The sequence below is a fragment of the Sceloporus occidentalis genome, unplaced genomic scaffold (genome assembly GCF_023333645.1).
Source record: "Sceloporus occidentalis isolate IW3139 unplaced genomic scaffold, rSceOcc1.0.p SCAF_2, whole genome shotgun sequence".
NCBI lineage: Eukaryota > Metazoa > Chordata > Lepidosauria > Squamata > Phrynosomatidae > Sceloporus > Sceloporus occidentalis.
In genome coordinates, this window is record NW_028316982.1 from 77857501 (window position 1) to 77879731 (window position 22231).

Consider the following 22231-nt stretch of genomic DNA (forward strand, 5'->3'; position numbering starts at 1 on the left):
CGCTTTCTTCTTTTAAGATCTAAAGTATTTCCTTCCTGATACGCCTACAGCATGCTGGCTATTGCCGTGTTGGTGTGAAGTTGTGTCTGTGATGCATGTGGTCTAAACTAGAGTGAAATGTTGGTTCTTAAGTAGTGCTTTGATGTGTGCAGCTGCTCTAGAGGGTCCCTTGTGGTGGTGTTAATGCAAAGGTCACAGCTCATGGGGTTTTACTTGAAAGGGGGGTTGTGCCTTGGGGTTTGGTTTTGTTTCTTTTCTAATGCTGATAACTATAAAGTACAACTGGTTATAGTACAGTGTTTTGAAACAAAAGCAACATTCATTTCCAAACTGAGCAAATGCTACGAGGATGTACTTCTGGAACTTATTTTTCTGTATTCAAGATAGGTGCTCCATCTGAGCTGATGGTGATTTTTATGGTCTTTAAAAACCTTTACGTCACAGCACCATAATGGCATTCTGAGCAACTTTGACTGGACATCTACTTTTGTTTGAGAGCAAGTTAATTCAGAAAAGCAAAATCTACTTTCTTTTTCTTTTTTTGGTGTGTTACAGACCGCCTTAAAGTGGGCGGTCTGCTGCCGCCGCCATTAGCTGCAGCGGGAAGCCCCAGCGGCCAGACCACGAGGCTTCTGGCCGCAGCGAAAAAGGAGCGCCAAAATGGTGCTCCTTTTTGGCCCCTGGAAGTGGCGCCGCAAAGCGCACACTCACAGCGTCACTTCCGGTGCGCCACATCTGGACGCTGTACGTCCAAGACGTAAAAATGGCAGCGCCCATGTGAATGGGCGCTGCCATTTAGGATGCGCTCCGCGCATGTTGGAAACAGGGCCGGTTAGGAAGGAGCAACCCTTCCTAACCCTAGGACACCCCTTCCTAACCCTAGGACACGTGGAGTGCGTCCTAAATGGCGGTCTGTAACCCGCCTTTGTGAACAGTTTGCCCTCATTAGATAGTCTGAAATCCAGTTGCTAAATGAAGGAACACAATGAATATAATCCCCCTCCTTCTAGCCAATAGGAGATTTTCCATTGCTTTATAATGGGGCTGTTTCCACCTGTTTTATCAACTGCAATGGACAGATTTTTAAAATTGTTGTTAGTTAGGGAACTACATATGCAAGAGAACTGATCCTCTTTATGTAAAGAGGCTGATAAACGTGTCTGTTCACTTTCATGGGGACACATGTTAAAATCCAAGTTGGTGAGATAGAAACAGAAGTAGATGATTCAAGAAAGGACAGTTTTAAGGGAGTTAGAAGGTGATAATATGGGTCGTTTTACCTTCATGCTGTTGAACTCAGAAAACATTGACAATGTTGTATTCTCCATGGAAGAAAGGTGGCAGCAGAGGAACTGATAAGCAGTCATTTAGATCAGCTACATAATTCACATACACACACACTAATAGGCACAGAGGGAGAGAGTGTGTCTTTCCCACATTTTTCTTGAAGGGTATCATTTTGTTGGTGCATTCAGTGGCATTAAACAAAAAGAAAAAGAAATTTACCACAGATGGAGATGATTTTGCAAAATGACAGGACTATGTTTTTTTTAAAAAAAATAAATAAACAAAATACCAGATTATGGCAGAATCTTTCCAGTTAGTAGGCTAGAAAGGACATCTCCTATTTGGATATTTATCTATATCTATCAATGTGATTCAGCATTCCTGTATATCTGAATTTTGATTGCATGAAACATGATGGTGGTCATCCCATAATTCATGTTAAAGAAGGTTGTATTTTAATTGGATCTTTTAAAAAGAAATTTCCACTTAGATTGCACTAGTATTGTTTTTCCGATGTAAGATGCAGAATGTAAGCCACAGTTTTGGAATATGCTGTTGCTTCACATATTTAAGTATCTACCATTAGAAAAATGCCTACAATGAAATGTGTTTTTGTGGGGGTTTTGGGCTGTAAATGTGTTTACAGCTGAACAAATAAGCAATTTCAATTGATTAACAATCTGTTTTACACTCATTTAATTAGATTTACATGTGCACAAAAATTTCAGCATGCAAACCTTTTTGAAACAAGCTTCCAGTTAGTTCAAGAAGTGCAATCTTTAATAATCTACCAATTAAAGATTGGAATTCAAATTTATTCATATAATGTTGTTCAATATCAGATCTAATAATAAAGAACATTAGTTTACATATAGTGAATGTTTTAAGCTACGTAAATATTTTTATAACATATTTAAATTGTTTAATCAATAAATTGTACAGAGGGTGCAGAGATAGTTTTTCCTAAGTGGAACAGCAAGACATTGGACAGAGGCTTGAGTTGCTTGTAAAATACATGTATTCTAATTGCACAAAACTATTATTGGACTCCTTCACACTATGATTTAAACCGGTCTGCAAACTGGTTCAAATGTGCATCATTTAGACTGGAACTGATTTTGGCCCTGACTGTGTCCAGGGTGAATAGGTTGAACTGGCACAAGCCCTTTTGACCCAGACCAATTTGATAAGGATCTCTTGAAAAGATGCAGTTTGGCACAAATATGAACAATCACATTTGGTCACCCAGGAGGGGGGTCCAAAAGACAGAGCAATAGCAATAGCAGCTTCATTTATATACTGCTTCATACTGCCTAAGCAGTGTCTAAGCGATTTACAACTGTAAGCTAATTGCCCCCAACAAGCTGGGTACTCATTATAGTGACCTCGGATGGATGCAAGCCTGAGTCGAGCTTGAGCCCTGACTGGTAGTGAACTCGTAACCTGATGGTTTGTGAGTGAGTGGCTGCAGTACAGGCATTTAACCACTGCACCATCAGGGCTTCTGAAGGTGGACACAGAGTGGGCAGAGGTCTTGAAGTTACCCTCCCCAAAATTCTTGTCCTCTCTCGGCGCTGGCTGGAGATTTTTTAAAAAGTGGCATGGCATAGTTAAATCATGGACACCTATGGAGGCATGAAACAATTCATATGAGGGCACCCACAGAGCCATTTCTTGCCAGGGCACACCTCCCGCGATCTCTCCCACAGACAAATGTGTGTCGGTCAGATTTCCATGTCTCCTGTTTCCACACAAATGTGACTCTGCGCACCTACTTTAGTTTAAAAAAAAAAAAAAACCAACACACACCACCATGCCCGCAACCTGCCCACCCTCGATGGACTGTCCTGACATCGGGGCAAAGTGGAAAGGGGCACCAACAGACTGGCCTTAGAACAAAACAGCTGCACAAGGATTCAAAGGGGGTACTTTGAGTCCCCAGGGGAAAAAAATCACAGAACCGCTGCCTGCACTGACATGAAAATGGTGGGTAGGAAGCACCTTTGAATATGTCCCACCCCTCTGCCCACCATCTGGCCACTTGCTCCTTCCTCCTGGATATTGGGTCCTGTCACCACTCTAATGTGAACTACAATGGGAACACGGAGAAATTCTATAGTTGCAAACATAGTGTGACCCTTGCTTTGATTCCTAATCGCATCATCAATTCAGTACGATCCAGCTAAGAACTCGATTTAGCCCTAAGTGTGAATGAGCCCATTAGCATTCAAGAGATTAGGTTTTTCTGATTCTTTGATGGACAATACAGAAAATTTGGCATAAGGGCAATCCTTACATTTCATCAAAGCCTGGTGTGTTCTCCTGGTGTCATCTCAGGTTGGAAAGTACACTGTTCCCTCATTAACTTTCCACTCTGAGAAGCAATTGCCAAGGTCAGCTAAACAAACAATAGGTAAATCTTCAGGAAGACACAGTGATTTACAGTAGCTAAGGAATAAGTGCCGATTAGTTATAATAGGATCTGCTGGAGACTATATAGCAACTTTAATCCATCTTGATAGAGTACTTCTGAATATAATTCACCTATGTGTCTTGGTTTATTTCATCCAAAAATAAAAACTCCTGTTATCATTTCTGCTGTTCTTCCTAAATTAAATTGCAAGCCTGACATTCAGGATGAAGCTGAAACCCTGAGTGTGCTAATCTCAAGTGGTAATATTATTGTTGCTTAAATCTAATAACTAATCCTTACTAGAGTAGACTCATTGAATCAGTGGGATATACAAAAGTGCTAATACCATTCAGGTATCAATTCAATCAGACTGTTCTGTTTGGAACTATCAATTAGAGTTAAGCATGTCAATTTATTTTGGCCACATAATATAATGTTTTTCTAGGGAAACACTGGACCAATTCAGTTTCCTGATTTGTCAGTGGCATGGGGAATCTGTTCTGACGTTTGTTCTTGATTTTAAAGGAGTTATCCAGATGCTGATGATGTTTGTTAGGTTACCTCCAGCATGTTGACTTGTTCCTCTAATGTCTGGAATAAAACTCAGAGTGGATTTGCTATACCACTGATACGGAAGCCACCTGACTGGCTTGGATGGTTTGTAATAAGGTGGTTCATTTGTAACAAAATCCTCAAACTGTCTTATTGGCAGATCATATGAATAAGGGTGGTAGTTAGTTCCAAGGAACAATATAGTAGTTACAGGTTTAATAGGTCTTTGGTTACATTTTGCACTCCTGACATACATAGTGCTGTCACCAGATCTGCTTAATCAATGGATTTCACAAGTTGTGGGCCCAGAAAGATGGCCATTAGAAATGTGTCATCCCTGCTCCCCCAATAAAGCCAAAGTAAGCATTTTGAATTCTTTCAATCTTAAGGAAAGAAAATAACCCAAATTGTAAGGCTCTGCTATTATACATTTATATATGCATGTATATATTTTATGGGAGCCAGCATGGTGTAGTGGTTTGAACATTGGACTAGGACTCTCGAGACCAGGGTTTGAATCCTGGCTTGGCCATAGAAACCAACTGGGTGACCTTAGTAAAATCACACACTCTCAGCCTCAGAGTATGATGATAGTAAACCCCCTTTGAAGAAATTTGCTGAGAAAACCCCATGATTGGTTCACTTTAGGGTTGCTGTAAGTCAGAAATGACGTGGAGGCACACAACAACAACAACAACATGTATTTTATATGCCACCTTTCTCCTGCCATGGTACAGTTTACAAAAAGGCTAAAAGAAGCTAAGCCTGATAATAACGAAGTTGGTAGTTGGTAGACTATCAAACTGACCTTGCCAAACATTAGACTGGTACTTGTTTACTTATGTGCTTCATAATCAGCCTTAATTATTGTGTATTAATCTAACACAACTGTATAACTCACAGAAGTTATTTTTTGACATGAAGTGTAAATTACCCATTACATGATGTGATCAGTTTCATATAAAGCTGTGTCTATAACAGCAGTTTTTGATGTGTTGTGTGATAGTTACCGTCCCTTTGGAATTTTACTTAGACTTCTGATTTTTCGTACTGTTAGTGATACTAAGATTAGCAACCAAAATAGAAATGAAGAAATGTAACTATAATAGTGGTTGTTTAAATGGCTGTGGGTGAAGACAGTTGATAATTTATTATGTAGGAACTTAGCAGAGTGTTTGTTAGTTTGTAACCTGAATTCCCTCACCACACATGAAAGTGAATTTTATTACCATTGTACCAGTATATTGGAGAAAAGTGAAAGCTTCTTCCTAGAACAATACTTACTGAGATAAGGATCTGGAGATGGAGGTGTTATCTGATGGAACTATGGAATGAGGACGATCCACCCTATAGCCCCTTCATCTGAACTCCCATCCTACAAGTCCCTATAGTACATTCCTAAGAATAGATCTGGAGGGCTAGGAAACCCTGCACATCTCGTCATGAGCAGCACAGAAGACTATAGTGATGAGGGGAGGAAAATTCCATCTGGACTTCCACTAAGGCAGTAGTGGATGTCAACCCAAGCACTTGCATGTGCTCTATGGCAGTGATGGCGAACCTATGGCACGCGTGCCAGAGGTGGCACTCAGAGCCCTCTCTGTGGGCACACATGCTGTCACCCTAGCATAGAGTTTGCCAGAGTTTCTTACTAGAAAGCCAGAGGGATGTGGCACTTTGCAGGAAATAAGTGGGGTCTGGGTTACAGTTTGGTCACTCGGTCTGTAAAAGGTTCACCATCACTGCTCTATGGCAAGTTACCACATATCAAACTTATCCCCTATTCAGGATAGTGTACTGAGATATGTTGAACAAGACTAGAATTCTCTAGGGCTTTAGATAGATAACAAATTATGCTTTTGTTGAAATATGACAATAAATAATCTAAAATAATCTGCCTCATTCAAAGGTTCTTTATATAATCTCTGGTAGTTCTAAACCAGCTTGATTGCTCTACCCACGTATATCTAATTGTAAGTTTGATCTCCATAATGTAGTATAAATGTAATAGTACCATAAGCAATTTTTGAATACTTCTTGTAGTCAGTGGAAGAAGCTTATCAATGGAAGATTCTGGCAAGCTCTGTGCCCAGACTTCTCTTAAAATGCTGGTTTTGTGAAACTGTGGCACAGCCAGACATGTTAGGGAGCCACCATATTTTCTCCTTCCATGTGCCAGTCTCTCTCCTAGAGGCCTGCACACTTTTCAGAAGCTCTAACACATGAGATGGGCAGGAGGGAAGTTGCAAGTTTCAGTCAGGTTTGCCAGAAAGAATATAAAGTGGTCCACAGTCACTCTTCAACTAGTCAGAGTGTGCATGTGTATGCAGAAATGAGAGACAGGCTGACAATGTGTCTTACATGCTTGGCCTTGCTTTTTCTTTCTTTCTGGAAAGGTGTAGGCAATTCTGTGCATTTATAATACTGAAATCAGAAACTTTCATACTACTCTCAGTGGCTCTTATCAAAGCAGTTTGTCATGTTTATGTTGCATGAGCTTCTCAGTACAAAGATCTTGCTTATGTTGTTGCCCTGTGTAGCCCAGTATTTGATCTCTGGATTTTTATCAGAAGAATATGAGGCAAGTGGATAGTTCAAGTGAAATAATCTAAAATCAGGAGCAGTGAGGCAAGCTTCCTTGGATGGTCTTTTGATAGTTTTGTATGACTGACAGTACTTACTTTTGGATGTGTCTTGTTTTGGACTTCTGCAACATTCCAGGCATGCTTTAGCACAGGGGCAGGCAAAATGTGTCCCTTGGGACCTCTAAATGCAGCCTGCGGGACCCACTGTATTCCCCAGATACCTGCAATCTTTTTGAAAACTTTTTCAGGATGATTTTTTTGTCATTTTTTAAATCTGCAATCCATTCCAAAATTGCCTTAAAAGGCAACAGTTTGCTCCACTAAGTTGTTAAAACTGGCAAAAATATCAACAATTGAAAATTGGCCATAATAGCAATTAGAAGTGACATTATGACACTTTTGACACATTGAAATATGCTACTGTGGCCTGCCAGGTGGGCACAGGCCAGGTGGGCACAGGAAAGAAGAATTCCTTCTGTCCTGTTTTAAGTTTTCCACTCACAACCTTAAAAACACCCTTCCCTACACTGTTAACAACCTTGCCAATGTTTTCATCTGGAGAAGCAGGAAAATGTAAAAAGATGTATGTAGTTGGATGGAACAGCAGAGACAGCAGAGATAATTCTTCATGTGGCCTTAACCTATTTCCATATGTGGATGTTTTTGATATGGTTTTTATTACATCTGTTTGTTCATTGCCGTGTTATTTTTTGTTAGATACTACTAGTGTCAATAAACCACTGTACTGTTAATAAGAGTTCAGCAGGTGCCAGACTGCGTCCTGTGTCGGGTTTGCTCTGCTTGCTACAAATTTGGAAGCATAAATAATTAGAATCTTTGGTGAAGATTAGGGAAGACTTTGGTGAGGAGTCGGCTCAAGTATCTGGGCAAGTAGACATAAATCACAGCCTCTCCCTCTAGCTGTGTCAGTGCATGAGACTGAGGTCTCCCTCAGTCTGAGCAAAAGGAGCCTATGCGGTACTAATATTTTAGTGCTGAAGCAGAAAGATTAGGATTCCAAGTAGTATCTCTATGGTTTTGTATATAATCCCTGTTAGACCAGATCATTGTTCCTTGGGTCTTTGTCAAAAACAAGCATGCTTTTAAAAAAATAAAATTATGAGGGAACAAGTCCTGAATCATGGTTGCTTTTGTTGTTACTTCCGTTCTCTCTGATTCTCTGCTTTCTGTGTTTTATTTAGTCATAGTTCTTTAAGCTGTATTATACATTTTCTACTTTTTAAGATTCATTCATACTGCCATCTGTATGATATCATCAAAGGTAGATACAGATGACTGCTTTCCATCCATCATAACTGCACCATTCCTTTGTTTGTTCTCCCTTGCCCACTTCCTTCCCTGCTCATCTTAAGATGGTTGACTGAAATACTCTTGTGGCAATTTGTTCATTGTTACCTTCTTTTGGGTTTTTTAATAAACAGAGAGACTCTGCAGTTTCCACTGATATTTCCATCTCTAAAAGTGCACTGTATTCTCGGATAAGCAGCTCTGAGGGAGAAAATACTTCCAGTTTGCTTTATCAACAGCAAGATTTGGACTCTGCCTTGAGAGTTGCCAGAGAGGAGGTAATTTTTAATCTTGAATTTTAAAAGTTGTCCCGCTTTGTTGGTTCTCACAAAAGCAGCTGTTCTAAGGCTTGTTTGGTCCACTTTTAAGCAGAACAAGTTATGGTGCTGTAATTTTGAGCCAACACAAGCAACATCTACTCAGCTCATAACCATAAGTGGTAGATGATAAGGCAAGGAACAATTCATTCCCCACTGAAGAATGAATTCTCCCTTGCCACCTTTAGCCATAGTTCAGCAATATATTCCATGGTTATCTTTAATCATGATGTGCTCCCAACTCAGCATTTTACTTCTTGATTTAAACTAAGGAATAGCTAGAATAATGGTTGCTTTGGCCCTCAGTTGTAAACAGTTTTGCATTGTACATGATTTTCTTTCATTTAGGCAATTATTTCATATAGCCAGTCTATTTATAATGATAATTGTTTGGAGAGAGAAAAAATCTTGCTTGCACTATGGATTTCAACACAGCTGTTTTGAATAGACCACAAAAGAACACACATGTGCACCATATGTATTAATTTATTGAGTGTATAAAGCTTAGAAGTCTTTGGTCAGATTTTGGCATGCTTCATAAGTGTGATGTTCACATCAGTGTTGCACATGTGGAAATGAGAGTATCAGCAACAATTTTAGCATGTTTGATACTATGGAGTATGGCTTTGTTTTTGTTTGTTTGTTTGGGGTTTTGTGGCAAGGGAAGAAAATCCTAGAAAATTCAATTGAATCATATTGTATGTGTGTCAGGGATTAGTTTCTTTATTTTTACCCTCTTTATTTTTCCGTAGCCTTAACTGGGGATTTTATCCTTTTTATTTTTCCCTAGCTTTAACTTTGTTTTAAAATAGAAGAAATAGAAATGCCAACACATTTTCATTTTAAAATCTTATCCTACTCTGTTATCTTTCTTTTGGATTGACTCTTTGTGTCTTTAAGATGATAAAACTTGTTTCTTTCTTCTTTCATAACAGATTGTAGCTAAGGAAAGAGAGGTATCAGAATGGAAAGAGAAATATGAGGAAAGCAGAAGGGAAGTCATGGAAATGAGGTGTGTTTTTATCTTTCTAAATCAGTGCTTTTAGATAAGAAAGGGCACTTGTGCTTTACTGCTCTACAAAACTGTTAATGCATTTGTGACTTCTTTTAACTTTTGTTATTGTGTCCTTACTGATGTTTAAACAGGCAATAAAATAAGTGGGTGGAGAGAAACTGAGACTGAGACTGAACTATATTAGTTCCTCTAAAATTAGAGTGAAACTGAGATTGAACTATATTAGCTCATCCAGTGTTATAAATAATATGTGATATTTATGCATTAAAGAAGGAAGGATTATAGGTGTACTTGAAATGGCTGTGGGAGTCTTTATGAACTCAACTCAATTATTCCTCCCAACATGAAATTGTTCTCTAGATCTCTTCTCCCTTTAAAAACTGCCTCAGTAATTCTGAATGAAACCAAGAAGCAGCTGTTAGTATTTTTAGTTAATGCAGAAGCAAGCTGTCAATGCTTAAGCCTCCCACTTCCCTGGTTTTGACAAAGGTAATCTAATGGCCAAAAATGACTAGCTCATTTAAAACAAAAGCCGTATTCTGGGAGCCATGAATGGAGTAAGATAATTATTCCAATTCTGAGTGCATTGGACATAGTCTACTAGCAGGTTTGGAAGTTATTTGCTTTTATTTGAATTTTAATTTATTAAAGCATTTCTGTCTTGCCTCTTTATATTAAATAACCCACAAAGTAGCTAACAAAAACATCATTAAAATGTTGGTAAAAATCTGAAACAACAATGATAAAATAATATAAAATCAGTTAGCCTTTTTGCAGTGTGTCAATAAAACAGAGATGAAACTCCAAAGATCATTTTGGAAAAATGACACAGTTGGGACAGGAGTGAGGAGAATTGGCTACAGAAAAAAAAATAGCTACTAAAAGTCACTGTCAAAAAGACCCTGTTCTCTCTAGCAATTCAGCATACCAATGGCAGAAAGGACACATTGAGCAGAGCCTCCAAAGAAGTTTATCACACTGAGGTTTTTGCAGCTTTTTGCAGCTCAGATCTGGGGTGACTACGGGTCCAATGATGTGAATTCACATTATAACATGAATGTTTTATCAGATGCAATTCCTTTCTATGGGAGCTCCTTCCATGGCGCTTCTGCAGTGAATCCAAAGTGACTCCTCATTTTGATGAATTCGGAAAAAAGTGAATTCACAGAATTCGCTTTCAAACTCACTTCGATTTCACTCTGAATTGGCCTGGTGTGGAATGCAACTTTGCTTCTGCTCTGGTACACCACCGCAACCCCCCCCCCCCCCCAGGTTGCAAATTTCCCATGATGCGGCGCTGCAATTTCCCCCCATTTCCTTTCAGTGGTCCTTTCACTTTCAGGGCAACTCATTTTATTTTATTTTTGTGTGTATGTGCATGAATGTGAATATACAGATATGTCTGTCTGTCTGTCTATCTATCTATCTATCTATCTATCTATCTATCTATCTATGTGTCTGTTGAAATTGCTGAAATGGAAGGGAAAATAAAAAAAGGGGGATGAAGAAGACACAGAAATATTCACGAGGCAAATATTTACACAATCATGCAAAACAGGGAACAAGAACTTGCGCCCCTTTTCACCCCGGAAACGTAAAAGGTCACAATGCGTTCAGACCCCCACTGAGCATGTGCAAGGGTGCCAATTTGAATCGTTGAATCCCACTGTTGTGGTAATATAATTTGCGCTCAGTCCGCTTTGCTTGAATCCGCATCATGTAACTTGCCTTGGATTCGATTCCCCCTCGATTCGGAAGGACAATAGAAGGGCAACCAGGTGTGATAAAACATTCACGTTATAACATGAATTTGCGTAGCTGAACCAGGAGTCACCCCGGATCTGAGCTGCAAAAACCGTGTGATAAACACCGTAGTGTGTAAGGTTTCATGTGGTACTTGGCCTTCTTAAAGTACACACTTCTCACTGGGAAGTAAAGCAAGGCAGCACATGCTGACTATTTTGAATATTCCCTTTGCAAATTGTGACTCACCACTCAAATACCACGGATCAAGGCTAGTCACATTTCATTAGCCTGATTTCACTCTGGAAAGACATGGATGAGCTCCTTAAATCGCTTTTAATCTCCTTATTCTAGCTAGCCTCTTTTTGAGAACAAATTCAAAATAGGATGTTGAGTATGTGTGTTTTAAAGTGAGGGCAAAGCATTAGAATTGCTTGAAGGTTTATAGTTTTGTCTTAAAACTGGGACATGCAAGTATTACCTATGTTTTTTATTTATCCAAACAAGAATACAACTGCTAACTATTTTTAATGTATCAGATCAGTTACATGAGGAGGAAAATCAACACCCTTCCTTCTTGCAATCCTGGTTTCCTGCCAAAATTAGCAAAGCATTCCACCTACAAGAATTAACTGGTAGGGCATATGGAATAGCAAAAAAGAAAAAAAATCTGTTGTCTACTCAAGTCACTGACAAAACCTCAATAATTTCTAGTAGTCTCAAGAGAAGACTTTAAATTATGACATCTTTGGTCCAAAACACACTGCAGAAATAATCCAGTTTGGGACCACTTTAACTGCCCTGGCTCAGTGCTAGGGAATCCTGGGAACTGTAGTTTATTTTGGCACCAGAGCTCTCTGATAGAGGAGGCTAAATGTCTCACAAAACATCACTTCCCAGAATTCCCTAGCATTGAGCCAGGGCAGTTAAACCAGTCTCAAACTGGATTATTTCTGCAGTATGTTTTGGACCTTTGATATATTATCAATTCAGGCCTTCTAGTCTGTTTAGCTGAGAAGACCTGTGTGGTTTAGATAGTAGGAGTTCCAGAGGTATGATATACCTATTGTGCCCATGGAACTCCATCAATCAAATCCATACATGTTGTCTACCCATGGTAATGACTTTAACATTTTTTAACCAAAATCAGTTTGTAAATTGCTTCCAGTTTTCAAAGCTATGTATGAGAAATCCCACACTACTTGTTAATCAAACTTATAGTCAATGTGTACTTGATTAAAACGCTTCTTGTGCATCTAGGTCCATATGGACCGTGGCAGGAGTTGTATCTAGCCTTAGATATGCCACAAGAATTGGGTGACAGGTTACATGTTGTGGATCAAAAAGTATAAGTTTAATAGTTCTATCATACAGTATATTATAAATAAAATTCACTATGAGTTGAGTATGCAGGGGTGGTGAGATTTTACCTTTCCAGATGTTGCCTGACTAGAAGTCCCATCAGCCTTAGACAGCATAACCAATAGTAAAATATGCAGGAAATTCCAGTCCATTAATATCTGTGGACCATGCATTCCTCTTCTCCAGATTCAGAGTGAATGTCTATATTATATCTCAGCTGTTATTTCCCACATTATGCATTCTGAAGCTGTTTTGATGATATTGTAAAAAGTAACTTATATAGACACATTAATTGTTCTCTCTCTCTCTCTACCCCCCCCCCCCTTTTTTTTATAGGAAAATAGTTTCAGAGTATGAGAAGACGATTGCTCAGATGATAGGTAGGTGCCGTTGTTATGGAACACAGACTTCTTGTTCTAATGAGAACATGTTTAAAGCTGGGTTGCACTTGTGATCTTAAAATACAGTTGTCCTTAATATTCATTTTAAAAATCAGCATGAATTGTGATGATATCTGAGGGAAATGCATTAGTTATGGTAAATTCATGAAAGTGAGATTTGGAAAATTTAGAGAAGGCTAGTTAAAGCGGATATCCGATTCTGTACAACCATCGCATCCTGGGTAGAATTTGTTGTTAAATAGTTAGATTTAACACACTTCTTATTATGGCTCTCAGTGTAATCTCTGGTGCCAATGGATGGCTCTCAGTGTAATCTCTGGTGCCAATGGATGGTTTCTTTAATTCTCCATGGAAAATCTATTAAGGAACTTATTACATATGTGTATATGTATATTAGCACAGCTCCCAGCCCATGGAGTGGTAGGTACTCAAATCTTTAGCAACTGGTAATCTGATCCTAAATACTTTGATCACAATCCAGGGCAGAGTACAGGTGTGCACAGTACAGTGTGCACAGCAAGGGTTTTGGTATCACTTCACTCTGGGAGATTTCAAAAGGAGTCTGTGATGCAGTGCAAAAACCCTTCTTAGAGGAGACAGAAACCCTCTGCATTTGTGCAAATCCTTGCATATTCCTACAGCCCCCTTGAGCATAGTTATTCAATTGAAAACCGGTTTCACTTACTACAGTGAAATGTACTTCCAAAGAAATGAGGAGAGTTGCTGCTCATATGTTGTGAAGAGAAGCAGAATATGATTTCAGTCAGCCATGCTAGGAAATTGTAAATAGGAAAATAGAAAGAAGAAGATGAAATGGTGACAATACAACTGGCTACCCAAATTAATTTCACTATGGAAAAGGGGGGGGGGGGGTGGAGATCCAGAGCAATTTTTCCCTTTGGGTTTCAGCTTCCTCACACTTGAAGAAAGGAATCCCTTTTTTCTGATTGCAAGTCAGTATTTGAAAGTTTAAATTATTGCTATTTTGTCATCAGATAATCTAGATAAATATTCAGTAATTAAAAATGTAAAACATGTTTGATATGGAAATGCTACAGAGCTCCTGGACATGTTGGGTTGCAAAGCTAGCCACATTACTATGCTAAGCTTCTTTTTAAGATTCTCTTCATAATTAGTTTGGCTGTTAATCACTGGTTTATTGCAAGATATTGAAACTCTGTGGATCAGCAGCGGCCTGATGGAACACATTTGTCTACTGCCAGTTTCAAATAGACAAAAGTGCTTATAGCATTGAATGTTTGTGTCTAGTAGCACCATTAACAGACTCATTGTGTTAATTGAGATCAGCTATACTTGATAAAAGCTTACCATCTACAGATTAGTCACTACAGTGCTTTTGGGATTAGTCTGTCAATACCTTCAAATATATCATTTGAAAGGTTAGAAAATAAAACTTTACGTCAGCTTTCATTGGAATGTGAAGAGTGACGGAACAAAGCCTCATAAAGGAGCATCACTTTGAAGAGTTTGAAATATGTATGGTGCTGTGGAAAGCAATATGATTTTGATTTTTATGTGCCCCCAAGTAACTTTGCAAATGTTAAAGTGCTTGCAAAACCATCTGGAGAGTTCAGTGTTAATCATCACACTCTAGATGAGAGATAGGCACAGTGCAGCTGTGGGACCACATGTTACCCTTCCTAGCCTTTTGTTGGAGCTCTCAAGCCCTCCAGACCTCCCAGATTGCTTTTCTCTGGCCAAAAACCAAGAGAGAGAGAGAGAGAGATGAATTGTAGCAATTCAACTTTTAAATGATTTCCAGGGCTCATTGCACTGTTTAACATCAAAAACTACACAAACTACACATTTTTCAAAGCCAGAAGTGGACTACAGCCATGTCTGCTTTTGCTTCTTTCATTTTGGGGTAGTTTTGGCAGTCCATACTGTTCCTTGAGGATCTTCTCCCTCCCACCGACTTACCACAGTTACCCACCACTTTTGTAGTGTCACTGGATCAAGGATACAGTGTATTTATGTATTGTTTTATTGTTTATCTTGAAGCTCATCTTCTCTTTTTCTTTTGTCAGTATTTATATCACCTCTGTCAAATGTATTCAGTACCAGTATAATAATTTACAGTGAACACTTTCCGATACATTCAATATATGTGTGTCTGTTTCTGGGGTCATTTCGGTAGTACAAGAGAGGAACCTACTTTAAAATTTGCCTAGAAATATTCCTTTGCTTTTTAGTGCTATAAGTTAGCTATTCTTTTAGGGGGAGAAAGGAACATACAGTACTTTTGATAGTTCTTGTTGTTGTTTCTGACTCATATAACCCTTAATGTAACCCTAAGGCGAATCTGTCATGTTTTGTTTGTTTGTTTGTTTTTGTTTTGTTTTTTTAAGAATTAGTTCAGAGGGAAATTGCCTTTGCCTTCAAAGCTAAGAGAGTGTAACTTGTCCTGGGTACCTGTTAGGTTTCCATGACCGGGTGGGGATTTCAACATTGGTTCCCAAAGTCATAGTCCAAAACTGAAATGAATACATCATGCTGACAGTTCCAGTTCTACCTAATATTTATTCCATTCTGCATTCCCCTTTTCCTCCCTTCAGCTCTGGAACATTTTTTTTCATACAAAACACTACTTTGATCTTTTTGCTGCTCTTCTGCTACTCTTATAGCACCTTAGATATAATCTTCAAACGATATCCCTAAATGGCACTCTTTAGGACCAAAACCACTTAAAATTTTGTAGTAAAATGTGTTAATATAGCTCCAGGCTAACCTGTAAACACAGTGTTGATTTCACTGTTGATAACAGGAATGACAAATCCTGGAACAATTCAGTGCTGATACAACTTCAGCATAAATGGTTATGATTTCGCTGCAGTATCTTATAGGCAAGAATGGGTAACCCCAAATCTGTAGCACAGCTAGATAGCTATAGCAGGCCAATCCAGGTGCTGCCTTAAAAGCCACAGTCCCTCATACAAGGAAGACAGAGCAGCAAGTGGGCCATAGTCTAAAAGATAACTCCTTCACACAGGACCCATCATCTTTGTTCCTTGTTTGGGAAAGGAAAGTTGGCTCCCAATTCAGTCTGGACCTGGAGGAACTGCACTTCAAGCAGCCACTCATCCTCACATTTATCAGTTGCCTTTATCCATGCAAAGAGAAGCATGGAGAGAACAATCTCTCTATATATGGATAAAAGGGAAATGGCACTGGATGATGTCAAGCAAAGGCGTTTCAGGGAAAAGGAAGGTATTTGGGGTGAGGCACTTTCTCCCAATTAGTCTCCAGAGACAGTCCATCTGATGGCACTGATCCAACCCCTAAACCATGTCTTAAGTGTTTTTGTTGTGATCAACTGCTAGAGTAACCTTCTGTATAATTTATTTGACAAGCTAACAAAATTAAACCCCACTCCCATCCCTGGCACTCACATACGGCCAGCATTTAAACTCAATTTAAGAGGGCAACACAACAGTGCAACTTTATGCATGTGTACCTAGAGGTAATTCCCACTAGGCTTTAGTCGGGCACAATTCCATATTATCGGTGTGCCTAGGACTACACTCATAGTTTCCTACAGCTTTGTCAAAGATTCATGCTCTTTGACAAAGTTACTAATGTTGGTGAAACCTTTAGGAAGGTCACCCAGAGCATGCTTGGCTGCTGTTTTCAAGAAGCAACCAATTGGAGACAGAGGTATTGGCTGATTTGCCACATGGCAGAAGTCAGTATGTGCTCCTTCCCTTTGTTATTGTCATGTGCCTTCATGTCAGCACAGACTTTTGCTGACACTACCATAGGGGTGGGTTTTTAACAATATTTATTCAAAGGAGGTTTACCATCACCTTCATCTTAGGCTAAGAGAGTGTGACTTGCTCATGGTCACACAGTGGATTTCCAAAGCTGAGTGGGGATTTGAAGAGTAGTTTTCCTAAATCTTACACTCAAACCACTACATCATGCTGGCTCCCCTCTGTTTCCTGCCACAAAATAAACATAATAGAAGGTTGTACTGACACCATTCTTTTCCTTCAGAAAGCATGGAATTCTTCTCTGATTGAGTTCTCTCAGATAGGAGAGGTTTGAGACACAAAGGGGTATATACATCTTTTATGTAGAAGGACTGAATCTGGAGAAGCGGAGCCCATGGGACATTGGCAACAATTCCAAATGGTTTTGGTCTTCAAAAGGTGTCTTGTACAGTTTGGGTTGCTAGACCTACACCAGCTTTAAGACTTGGTACATAAAAGTCAGAATTACTAAAGTTCAGTTTGCATGGTTTAAATGTTTGAATAGCCTGATGCTTTGTATGTTAACAATGGGATTTCAAGTTCCACTTATAAAAGAAAAAGATTTTATATACTTAGTGGGCTTCTTCTAATCCTCATATATCAGCCTATACTGCCTGATTAGATATGTGGGAGTCCCATATGGTGTGCATGTATATAAAATATATTATATGTGTGGTATACCAATGTTGAAATCCCACAGGAAAAGAATAATGAAAATATCATACTGGTTTTCACATATAACTTGGAGAGATCCTTCTGAGCGCTTCATAAGCCTGCAGCTGAATGTATTCTGCTAATCTCTTTTGATGGAACATTGAATTGGGTCAAATAGTCATGATAAGGCTTTAAAGAAGTGGCTTAAGTAAAACAGGACTCAGTACTCTTGCCAATAGCTGTGACACAGATGCAAAAAGATCTGAATGTGAGCTGTGAGGCAGGAGCTTCATCTGACTATGTCTGTGTATGGCTGCCAGTATCCTTTGGCATGTATTCTTCAGTTATTATCCATCTTCAAATTATTTCCTTTGTTAGAATCTTTCCACTTTTCCTCTCTGTTGCATGCTTTTTGCATTACATAATTAAACTGGTTTTTGGCTGTGCCCGTGTGTTTGTCACACTGTAGCTTGGAGTGCCATCCACTGTCAGAGACATATTTTTAAAAAACATAGACTGATGGTAAAGATTATAGAGTGAAATACCATTTGTTCTGATAAACAAATGCTCCACACATTATGCAGGTTCCCTTTGAATGCTCCCTTTGTCCCAGATATTTTGTGAGGGTAAATTCCATATATAGCATTCCCATTTTTCACAGTTTCCATATTTACAACCTGATTCCCTGCCTTCACTCAACCATTCATTCATATGCTTGCTTATCATCCCTATATTTGTCGGCCAAAACCAAATTCATTCATACAAGACAATTTTGCTATTTAGGTCACCATCACAGAATGAAAGGAATATTGTGCTCTTTGCATTACAGACTGTTGCATTTAAGTTTTTTCTGCTTCCTTGATAAATTCCCTGATTTTTCTATTTTGCTTCCATTTTTGTTGCTTCTTGTTCTTTGCTTGCAAATCCAAAACAAAGGCAAGCCTGGTAAGTAATGCTTTTGCCGACTTTGGCACCTGCATATTGCATTTTTTCTTTTGCTTGTATTCTTTGTATTTGCTGTATCCTCATAGGAATACAAGACATTAATACCCAATACATTTGGAAAGCAGTGGCAAATTCTAGATAGTGAGATTCATTGTTCTCTTTTACCTCCTTAATTATGGTATAGCATTATTAATGGCTAACTATGATTTCTAATTGTTTCCAAAGCTTTTGCATTAATAATTCTGCATTATAAACTGTGTCGACAGGAGTAATTTCTTCCATTGATATCCAGTTTCCCAATATCTTCTTCCATGCACGTTTTAATAAAGCAGTAATAATCTGTTTTTGGTCTAAACCAAAAATCCGACCCCCAACTTCATTTATGCAGACAACCCATCCATTTTATTGCACAAAAAGTATTTGAGTTTTGAATGTGGACTTTTTTTACCAGTTCGGCATGATATCCATAGTTGTTCAGTGTGGTATCTGGGCAGGTTTTGATTTTTATCACTTTGTATCAAAAAAAAATCCTCAATTTTGAGTTGATTAATTGCTAGAAGGTTACAGTACATGTAGGGGTTATAAGAGGTAATTATGATCAGAAAGGTGTGGTGAAATTCCATCCTAAAATGGCTGAGATCACAATAAAATACAGATGAAAAATAAGAGACCAAGCTTTACGAATCCCAATTATACATCTTCCTGTTCAGAAAACCCACACAAACTGTCAGCATGGTCTGAAATCCCAAGTGTGGAAAGGTGGTGCTCCATTTGCACACAGGGGTGTAGTAGCTCCCCACAGGAGTGACATCTCATGAGATGTTAGAGGCTGCTGCTAGGAGGAAACTGGGAAGATTCTCTTAGGATGGATGTGTAGTTTTCAGTGTTATATGAAACAGTTAAAAAGGCTTACATGTTTAGGATAGTTGCTCATTCACTCCCTGCTGATTTTAGCCATGTGGGATTAAAAAAAAAATTGCATAGCTATTTTCACCTTACAACCTACTCAGATCACATTTGGAACTGTTGGTCTAGAGACTCCTATCATAAGATAGATCAGATAGATCATGCCAGGTATCCTTTCCTGGAATCTGCTGATTAGATCTGCTGCTGCTCAAGAAAGCTGCTGACCTCCCTACAAGGAAGACCTTACTGCAAAAATTTAGGAGAAGAAATTATCACAGAGATTTTCTCCCTGCCTCTGTCTTCAACCACCTTTTCTTAATGATGTTTGTTGACAGGGAGTGGTATGTGGTTTGTTGTTGTTAGCTGCCCTGAAGCTTTTTAAAAGCACATTGAAGATCAGAATTTAAATTTTTAAAAGTTCAGTGTAATTTTTATGGCTAAATTAATATGACTACTAAAAATGACAATGTGGGAAGTTGTTAATCATTCTTCATCTTATCTCCAAATCTAAAATCCAGACAACACTGTCAGCTTTTTACCCTGTCGCTTGTCTCTAGCAATTACTCTGCACAATGAAATGTATAAATGTTGCTGTTTTCCTAATAATTTGCACAAGTGTATATAAATATTTTATGCTATGCAGTATTGACTACATCTTAATTTTAGCTCACAATTAAGGTTGTGTAAGATTAAAAATGAAAGCTAGAGAAACATTTCCAGTTCAATATTGTACCTGTAGTTTATGCTGCACAGTTAGGATATGGGCTTTTGACATCCTTTTCTATCAGGGGTTTCTTAAGAAATCCTAATCAAATAAATGCTTTACTATGAAAAGTGAAATTAAATTACAGTAAGCCCTTGGAATCCACAAGGGATTTAGTTACAGGACCCCCCATGGATACCAAAATCTGTTGGTGCTCAAGTTCCATTAAATACAGTGACATAGGCCTGTTACAGACAGCCAAAATAAAGCTGCTCGAGTCACAGTGGAGGGATGATGTTTCAATGATGCATGCGTCCTAAGAGTCCAGAAGTTGCACCAAAGCCACGCTCCAGCCCTAAGCACTGGAGTGTGGCTTTGGTGTGGCTTCTGGACTCTTAGGACGCATGCATCATTGAAACACCATACCTCCACTGTGACTCGAAGCAGCTTTATTTTGGATGTCTGTAACAGGCCATAGTAAAATATTTTAAAACCATAGATGGTTGAATCCATGGATAGGTCCCATGGATATGGAGGACCAACTGTAATAGGAAAACATAGTCCTTGCATGTATTACTTTTTGTTAATTAATAAATTATACAAGGGCTGGTGTTTTTAACAATGTTATCCTATTCTCTAATTTGGGAGTAAATCCCACTGAACGCACTGAGAATTATTTCCAACTAATTCTGTTTAGGGTGGGATTTAAAATTTTCATGAAGGATTTTCCTGTTCAGTCTTACTAGTTTATGACATGGAGGCAAAGCACTCAGAACAAGTGGATAAGCAGGAATTAAATCCAGGAATATCCTGCAAAAGCGGAATTGTTTTCAGACAATGTCCCCTAACGTCGCCATTATCCCACATTTAACCCGTGAATAATGTGGGCAAAACACACTGCTTTTTACTTTCGGGCCTTTCCTGAAAATAAAATGTGGCCAAAAGCGGGCAAATCCCGCACTTTAATTAATAGGTTAAATGCGGGATAATGGTGATTTTGGGGGATGTTGTCCGAAACCAATCCCGCTTTTTATCCGTGGGGTGTGAATGCTTCCCTCCCATGGTCTAAACTTCTTAGTTTCTGAGTTTTTAATCCATTTGTGAGTTCCAACTATTGAATCAGTTACCGAGTGCAAAGTGAACATTTATGGAAATCCCATTCCTTCAGTGGGTTTACTGTGGTTGAGGGAGCACTAAAAATGGGTGAACAAATTACTTCCTTGTGATCTTTTCATGCAATGTATGAAGTGATGACTTTAAAATTCCTCACACAAGACATGTGTATTCTAGCTATAAATCTTGGCAACACATTTTTATAGCAATATACCACAATCCTTTTAGACTGCAGTTCCCATTGCCAGTGTAGATTAGGGCTGCTTGCAATTATAAGCTAAAAAACATCTGGAGGACAACAGCTACCTTACCTTGCTTCAGAGAGATATTTGCAGACGGAAACTTACAATAGTAAATTGGGAGTGTGGCACACTCCGGTAGTGGCTGAAGGGGTGCTCCTGAGAGTTAAAAACATGCATTTTGGATGCAGAGAAAGGCTGGGTATGGTGTCCTTCATATGTTTTACATAGGCACTGCCAGCAGGTTGCATGTTCCTTCATTTTCTTACTGTTAGGAAAATCTGAGAAAATTGCAGGCCTTTGCTCTTAGTATTTCTATTGACATTCTCAGTAGACTCTGTGCTAATCTCTACTGCAGAAACGATGCAATCTGACACCGCTTTAATTGTCATGGCTCAATATTATGGAATTATGGAATTTGTAGTTTTATTTATTTAATCCTCTTTGTCAGAGAGCTCTGGTGCCACAACAAACTACAAATCCTAGATTTCTGTACATTGAGCCATGACTGTTAAAGTGGTGTCAGACTACTTCATTTTTGCTGTGCAAATGCATCCTCTGTTACTTAGGGATCCTTTATTTTTTAAAAAATAGGTAATTGTTTGATTTACAGTACAGGTGGTACTGCTTCATGTTACCTTTTAAAGGTTGGACTTAAAAGATTTGCATGTGAGCACAGACTTGCAATGTATAAACATGAAAGCATATATTACCAATGTGTGTATTATACCGAGATAACCACAAGGGAGGTGTGGATTGCTCGCCAAGTAAATGCTTGGTAAGAACAGAAAGACTGCAACTTTGGTGGCTTTTCTAGTTTAAAGAAAAGAACAGGAAAGAGGGGGATGTGATAGAGAGATATAAAAATATAGATAGTTTGGAGAAGGGGGATAGGAAGAATAACTCTTTGTCACAGTC

The 22231-nt window shown here is 38.8% G+C and overlaps 1 protein-coding gene across 3 annotated transcripts in view; it reads left to right on the top strand.

The window, feature by feature from the left end:
- TACC2 (transforming acidic coiled-coil containing protein 2) overlaps nucleotides 1-22231 on the top strand; it is a 206969-nt gene that overhangs the window by 178738 nt on the left and 6000 nt on the right. For all 3 annotated transcript variants that reach the window (XM_089510070.1, XM_089510071.1, XM_089510072.1), the window contains 3 exons: nucleotides 8280-8423; nucleotides 9398-9474; nucleotides 12919-12962. In XM_089510070.1, coding sequence (XP_089366196.1) covers nucleotides 8280-8423; nucleotides 9398-9474; nucleotides 12919-12962 — 265 coding nt within the window. The remainder of the gene's footprint in view (nucleotides 1-8279; nucleotides 8424-9397; nucleotides 9475-12918; nucleotides 12963-22231) is intronic.